Raw genomic sequence first — 7,800 nt, forward strand, 5'->3', positions numbered from 1 at the left:
CTTCGTTTTATCAGGTCTACTTTCGCTCTTCATGAAAGTCACTGGCACTACATTCATTCAACGAGACAAGGCTATTTGCTGTTTATTCGTAAAAGCTTTATTTAATAATTACGCAAACTGTGATCCCAGATGAAACAACATGGATGAGCAATAATAACATATGTTCTAACCGCCTTTAATAATAATAATAATACATAAGATTTGTATAGCGCTTTTCATGGTACTCAAAGACGTTTTACAAGTGAAAGACGGAAGACACAGGACATACACACAATTATTGGGAAAGGCTGTTGTAAGTTGTAAGTGCCGTTACTCAAGTCAGACCCCAAATCTGTAACTAAATCCAAGAAGAGAGCCAGAACAACAGGTAAAGCTTATGATGATCCAGTTCCAAGGGGGCAGCACCGATGCTGTTCACTGCCCAACCAAGGCCTGTGATGATATAACTAATGCTCGATCTGCTTTTCCCCCTCCTTTTCCCCTTGTTCTCCTTTCTTTTCTTTCTAACATGGCGCTGGAAGACGACAGCCCTTTACACAGTATCAATAAAATTTTCATTAATTTTCCAAACCATTTCACAATCTTAAGGATATTAAGTTCAGTGTTCTTTTGAAGATACAAGACACAATAATGAGGGTAATCAATTCAAAAAATAGCATCTCACTGAGATTACAGGCAGTAGCCATTGTCTTAAGTCTCTTTTGTGAGTGTCACATTTCATAGACTACACACATAAATTTTAAATACAACACAATGTTTTCCTCATTTCATACAGGTAATTTAGTCCCTCCTGAAGCTTTTGAGCCAGTTGGCGGACTTTTGCTGTAAACAAACTCCTTGAAGATTTTCTTAACTTTTGTTTTTTTCCTTTAAAATACTGATCTATTTCCCTGACGAAAATCTGAAGCAGTGTCACTGATGACAGCCTACTTTTATGGATAAAATAAGTCCCCCCACCAGAGGACATTTTGCTGGTCACAGATTGGGACAGGCGCACCATGTTCAATGCATCGGGCTGGACACCTGCCCTCTGTAGCCTGGCAAGGTCATAGTTCTGCAATTCAGCCATCCTACAAAGGATAAAATCTAGACAGCGCTCTATATCTAGTATAAGTGTTTCATGATCCTCTGCTAGTCTCACAACTGTTGCCCTATCCACAGTCTTTTTGTTGGTCTTGGCAGCATGCGCACCTACTCCCCCAGCAGCTGCCACCATACCCACACCTACTGCTGCAACCGCTAATGAGATACCCATTGTCATGGGTGCTAAGACCACGCCCGCCACCGCTGTTACACCTCCCACAGTCCCTGTAGTGCCACCAGCAATGCCCATCGCTTTAGTCTTCTTCTTGTCTTTGTCCAGCTTGTCTGCGATAAAGATGAAATTTGAAATGTTTTGCTGCAGGATCACATCGCGGTCCTTCATCGAGCTTTCAAAATAAGACAGGGCCTGCCTCATGTTTCTGGCTTCTTCGTTTAGAATTCTGCACAGGAGAGGGAACAGCAAAGATAATAAATATCTGGTTGCGGGTTAAGCCGATCTTCTCCACACAAAACCATGGTTTCTCTTATACGAACAGCTATTAGTGTTATGCATTTAGATGGCATTGTAGTGAGTCACGAATGTTGAGGTTTATGTTGATGCTTGTTTCTGTGTGATTTTGGGGTTGCTGGGAATTCTGTGGGTGTGGTTTGGGGTGCAAGGAATTCTGGGTTTTCTTTGCCTGGAATTGAGAGGGAACAGATAGTTGTATTGCAGGCTTGTGTGGCGTGGCTGTGGCCAACAATAGCTATTGCTTATATAACAGATGTTTTACCATCCACCAGGTGTTTTCCCTGACTAAAATGCTACAGTACTTCCAAACTAATTCAACGTTCCCTTAGCCTTGGGTTCAGTTTGACCCACTTTTGAATATTGTGCGCGAGAATTTTTCATTATTCATTTCTAAGTTCTTGTAATTTGGTGCATGGTTTCACTGAATTGGGAAAAAAAAACACAACACAGAATCTGGGATATTTCTTTCTTTTTTTTTTTTTTTTAATTCAAGTATAAAGTAAGCAATTGAACTTGAACAGGTCAAAATGACTCCATAGGACAAAGTCTGCCTGGTCAACTACACTCAAAGATCAAAACTTTCACAGTAACGCAATACTAACAGACAAAATGAGGCTCCCTTGTCCCCAAAATGTTTAATTATAAAATCTACCCTCTTACCGAATGTCTTCATTGGTACTTGGACCACACAAAGATGGAGTCGCATCCTCGTATACTGTCAGGATACCAAAAGAAAGACAAGACACATTGAACTTTCATTGTTACATGACACAGACATTTTCATATAGATGCTTATCTCCAAGTTTATTTTAGGGATATAAATCATGCGGTAAGCCAGATGTATGAAAAGTGTGTACAGTGCATGTATAAACATGTTTATTCTGCAATAAATAAATCAATATTGCACAAAATACTCTATATTCTGGGCAAAACTGGAGAAGCACGTTTGTTTGTGGAATTATGTTTGATCAGCTGTCACTCATTCCAAATGCCATGTACTACAGCGATTTTTTTCTGCTGTCAGGACTACTGCACTCATGTATTTTGTAACAAAGTGCAAGAGCTGGAGATTGCTCTTTTTTGTGTATGTCATCATTCCACACAGAATTTTTAAATCTGGTTCCCTGAATGCTTGAGGTAAAAAATGTAATTCTTATTGATTTTGAATTTACATGCAAATTTCATATACAAGCAAAGATCATGATATGATATACTTACACGGCACACTATCTAACCACGTTGACACTGAATCAGTGCTCTGAAAAAGACGAGGGTAAGGTTGTTATAATTATATCATGATACAATTACACCATCCCATAAATAAAGTCGGGAGGAAAATTTCTGTAAACATAAAAAAAAGCAAAAATCACAAGATCTTAGCAGGTACATGGTGGCAGAGTTACCCTTAAGCTGGCACTGCTCGGTGCATATGAAAAGCGAGAGCCATTTTGGTAAATTGGTCTGTTCTGTGATCGTGAGCTCGGTGTTCTCTGGAAGCAAAATTATTTGTATGTATCAGTGTTTGCTTCTCTCATTAAAATCTTAAGATGCAGAAAATGCTACAGCTGTTTTTACAATTTTTACAGTTTTACAGGTTATCTCTCACCGTCTGGGTGTCATCATTATTTGGCAGAATGTCCAGATACGAAGAAGAACTTATCTCATAATAATTGTGCAGCGGGGATGTCGAAAAAAACCCAGGTACCGGTGCTGGGCTCTGCGGAGGAGAAACTACAATCAGTTGTTTTGTTCCCTACAAATGGGTATGGACATGGAACAAAAAGAAAAGCAAAGATACAGTTTGTTTGCTGTTTCCTCCAGATGACATACCAAAGACCAGACTTGTTATTTTTGGACTTTAATTTTTGATGGTGTGTGTGTGATTTTTTTTCTTACACTATGAGACAATGGAATGAAAATAAAATGTAAAAGGGATCACTTTTGTGATATCACCTGGTCAAACAAGATGTATAGCATTAGGTAAATGGCAGAGCTTGCAGAGTTTTTTTTTTCTCTGGTGCATTCTATATCAAATTACAAATATGCTGATAAGCGATAGTAACTGTTATTTCTCAGACAACATCTGAACACCCAGGCTTTCTTCTGTGATCTTCTGATGAAGAGGCCTGAGTAACATTATTGACAGGTTCCATCAAGGGCAAGAGATGACTGACATGTCGTTGCTGATACAAACTTGCAGTAAATACATTTAAAAAAAAGAAAACAAAAAAGTAATGGAGGCATGAAAATTGTTTGAATTTTCCAGGCAAACAAATGATTTAGAGGTTGTGGACCTCTTACTTGTGCACTGAGAGAATCTGAGCTTCCTGTATACATTTGTGCAGTCTCTAGCGGGATTTTCCATGACAGAGTGAATGCTTTGGGGCTTTTGTTATTATCTAGTCACATAGTTTCTACGCAATTTCATCACCTGCCATTTTCAGTTATGCAGTTAGTCTTACCTGCAGGGGTGGGGCCATGAAAGACAGGCGCGAGTTAGATCGGTATAGGGAAGACTCTCTGTGATGAGGGTTGACAGGTGGAACCGGAGACATATAAGTACCTGTGAGCTGGACACATTAATGCATATTATTGTTTCCTCACCAACTGAGATGAACAAGAATAACATCATGTCTTCCTGGACAGGTTCCCTGGTCAAAAGACACTGTATGAAATTGGACAGTAACAACTTCAAGTATGGCTGATAAAATATCCTGACTGCTCAGAAAATGCGCATTTCATTTGGAACTACACCAAGCACTGAGGGGCATCAGTTCAGGTTTTGATCAGACATCGCTGGTTTCTACGACAGAGGGATGGTGCTTCTCAGCCCCCTGTGGGTTATGTCAGGAGTGGGAGAAATCGGCTTTTGGTTTGATTCCATGCAGAATCTGTCTAGGGCATGGAGCGGTGGACCAGCTTTTCGCTCAACTTGGCTGAAGTTCCTACAGCTGGCCTAATAGCACCATCTGTGGAGCTCCAGACAGAAATCTCCAGCAGGTGGACCCACCTGCGCTCACACCACATCCCTGTGGGTAAAATATATCATTACGAGACAGGACAGTGGTGGCAAGTCGACTAACCATCCATTTTTTTGATTTTTCAGCTGTCAAAGGATACGTGGTAATTCACATTTATCTGAGCAACTATTTTGCTACATCTGTATCCAACCGATCTTCAATGTACTTGTTTGTTTTTTTTAATCACTGATGTTATTTTTGTTTTACTGTAAAATTTGCAGAAATGTGGACCTTATACAAGTTAAAGGCATTAATTGGCTTTTTTTAGTGGGAGCAGGCCGCTATTACTGTTAGATCCATGCATAAAAAAAAAAACTAAACTCTGTGCTGCAGAAAATGTACTTGAGAAAAATAGAGGTAGTTATTTACAGTTCAGTGCAGTGTTTCCCAACCACTGTGCACATTATTGTGCCATGAGAGATCATCAGGTGTGCCACGGAAAAATGTCCACTTTTACCTGATTGGCCCAAAAATGATTTATTCAACGCAAATAATTTGTCTTTGTACATCTTTCAATGTGGGCAGCATGCACTGACAGGCAGATCAGTTAAATGATGTTCTACTAGATTGTGAATTAACCTGTGTACCTACCTTCATTAATTCGCTGCTCAGACCTCAGAGAAATGAATAACGCTTCAAAGGAGACAGCAGCAAATGGAATGTGCTAACATTGAAATGTTCTCACACACCCAGAACGGCAGGGTATCATTAGTGCTGCACTGCATCAGGCAACAAGTAAACATCTGCAGACTATAGAGCAGAAGTTGTCAGTTTATTTCCCTTCACTGTCCACTGATTGCCTTGATGGGGTCAGGAACCCATACAGCTAAACTGCAGTTGGAAAAGATATGACTTTGCAGGAGCAGGAGGAAATAACTGAACTGAGACAAAATCGTGGTCTAAAACGTGAGCTTTGCTGATCTATCTTTGGACAGTTTTTGTCTGACTGTTGCGAAGTAGTTCCCTTTCTCCACAACATACCTATGTGAGCTGGACTTTTCAAGCATGACTGTAATAAAGACTAAAAAAAGGAAAGAGACTCAGAGCAGTTGAAGGAGATCTTCGTGTGTGTCTCTCCTCATTTCCTGAAAGAATATCAGCTTTGTGTGAATTGAGACTACATTTCATTCTATTTCATTAAAAACTTTTTTGACATATTTATTTAGTGTTGTGCCATGTCATTTTTCTAATTTTTCTGTAAAATATGTGCCGGGGCTCAAAAAACATTGGGAAAGACTGGTTTAGTGCACATTTTCCTATTAAACACTATGAATATCATTTGATCTTTTGACGCTACAAAAGGATTAAGTGATTGTGAACAGAAAAACAAGATATTTTCTAACTTATCAGTCATGTCCAGCTCTCAGAAATGTCGGCCTGTCATTTAATTAATCTTTTACCCATGGTGGACGCTGGTCCTCCCTATGTGAACCGGTCCAGGATCCAGTGGGACTTTGCATTGCAGTGGTTTTCCTGTGTAAAACTGTAAAATCGTGGCCAGCTATTGACCCTCCACCTTGGAAATTCGCTGTAACAGAAAGTAATTGTATTGTATAAATGCAGCATTTTTTACATGTCACAAAATATAATGTCATATATATTTCCTATTTTATATATATTTGTGTGGAACTAATGAAAATAAATGAATTGGGGAATGAAACTGATAAGGCCCTCTTTGGGATGAAAATGTGGAGGCTCTCAAAGGGACAGCACATATTAGATAAGTAAGAAAGGCCAGACTGAGATAGTTGGGACATGTACAGAGGAAGGATGGTAGAAGTATGCTGGAGTTACAACTGTCAGACTGGAGGCCAACAGGAAGTCCTGAGAGGAGATTCATGGACGTAGTGAAAGAGGACATGGGGTTAGTTGGCGTGAAAGAAGAGGATACAGAAAATGGGGTTAGATGGAGGAAAATGATTTGCTTTGGCAACTCCTGAAGGGAGCAGCTGAAAGGAAAAGAAGATTTCTATGTCACTTCTTATATACACACACAAATATCAATGTACTGTAAATAAAGACACCCCTATCTTCTCTAATCTGCTGGTATTTCTTTATTTTTTCCATAAGTTCAAATCAGTTCCTGCAAAGCTCTTCAGTATAATGCAGGTTTCCACCAGGACTGTCTGATTGATTTAATAATTACTGCGCACAGTGATAACTCGAGGATCTTATTTCATGCCGGTTCACTGTGTCATTGTCATGTACTTTAGAATCGTCGTATTAACATCTGTGCCGCAGCAGGACCAGTACGGTAGACAGCAGCTGCAGTATGGGCTGTTTATTACTTAGTGACTCTATGACTCATCTTACAATTATCCCAAAATTGTTTTGTAGAAGATTTTGAAAATATTCAAATGTAAATCACACATGTCTACAACGGCTATTAGAATCCATTTCACTGTCCATTTTTTCCATTGCTCTTTAAATGAAAACATACAGCAGATGTACCTTTAAGCACGCCCGTGTTTAAGTATCTCAACACTGTATCAGTCTGATATGATAAAAAAATCAACTTAATATCTTCTTCACTTTAATATATTACTTAGAAGTTGGCTGTCTAGCAAAATCTTCCTTAGTTTCTTAAAAAAAAAAAAAACAACCAAAAAAAAAAAAAAAACACGTACAGTGGGGCATTTAAACATGAATATTGAGGTCTGAAGCTTACCTTACGTCTCCAGTTCAGAGGCTGTCTCCACACTCAGAGTTTTTGTATTCTCTCATCGAAACGCAGATACAAGAGATATATACTCCTCCCTCTCTCTTTTCCTCTGTTCACTCTTTCAAGCCACCTGAGATCACTGTGCAGTCAGTTTAGAAGGAATAAACGTGTGAACAGGGCACTCTTCCAGTCAACACAGATTAAAAGATGAATGGGAAGAGAGTTAATACTTTAGCAATCATGATGACTGGGTCTTCTTCTAACCCTGTCTGTGAGGGCAGATTTTTCATTAGTCTTCAGGTTGATGTTGTCTCCTGATGATGAACAATATGTGTTTGTCTTTTGTGTTCCGTGTATATGACAGTACTGGATGTCAAGTTCGTGTATGGGATTTCCTCAAAAACTTGTTCAACTGGTTAAATCAGTGTGTTGTAATCTTATCTGTGTCTACCATGAGCTTCTTGTAAAGGTGAATAATTACTGGTATGGTCGGGTGAATGACTGCATACTTCTTTCTGGAAATGTTTCCATTGCGCAAAGATTTCAGAAAAATATGAAAAACA

The 7,800-nt window shown here is 39.2% G+C and overlaps 1 protein-coding gene across 5 annotated transcripts; it reads right to left on the reverse strand.

Moving 5' to 3' along the window:
- Positions 1-74: 74 nt before the first annotated feature.
- LOC147220861 (uncharacterized) lies at positions 75-7,580 on the reverse strand. Of its 5 annotated transcripts, none has more exons than XM_086170741.1 (9): positions 7,468-7,580; positions 7,244-7,376; positions 5,976-6,103; positions 4,018-4,075; positions 3,162-3,272; positions 2,959-3,045; positions 2,774-2,813; positions 2,216-2,270; positions 75-1,484 (listed from the first exon to the last, which is right to left on the reverse strand). In XM_086170741.1, exons 4-9 carry the CDS (start codon positions 4,033-4,035, stop codon positions 740-742), a joined length of 1,056 nt encoding a protein of 351 aa, XP_086026867.1. In that variant the 5' UTR covers positions 4,036-4,075; positions 5,976-6,103; positions 7,244-7,376; positions 7,468-7,580; the 3' UTR covers positions 75-739. The 5 variants fall into 5 exon arrangements, with proteins under 5 accessions (XP_086026867.1, XP_086026863.1, XP_086026866.1 ...); XM_086170737.1 differs by having other exon boundaries at positions 4,018-4,125; XM_086170740.1 differs by having other exon boundaries at positions 4,018-4,584.
- Between the last annotated feature and the right edge of the window lie 220 nt (positions 7,581-7,800).

This window comes from Fistularia commersonii, chromosome 23 (assembly GCF_037954325.1).
Source record: "Fistularia commersonii isolate RoL2024-O1a breed Wild chromosome 23, RoL_Fcom_v1.0, whole genome shotgun sequence".
In the NCBI taxonomy this organism is placed as follows: Eukaryota; Metazoa; Chordata; class Actinopteri; order Syngnathiformes; family Fistulariidae; genus Fistularia; species Fistularia commersonii.

Coding starts and splice junctions, on each gene's coding strand:
- LOC147220861 (XM_086170737.1), bottom strand. CDS start 6,035: ATGCAAAGTCCCACTGGATCCTGGACCGGTTCACATAGGGAGGACCAG. Junction 2,271..2,773: donor GTGGTTAGATAGTGTGCCGT/GTAAGTATATCA, acceptor GTATCCTGACAG/TATACGAGGATGCGACTCCA. Junction 1,485..2,215: donor AGTACCAATGAAGACATTCG/GTAAGAGGGTAG, acceptor TCTCCTGTGCAG/AATTCTAAACGAAGAAGCCA.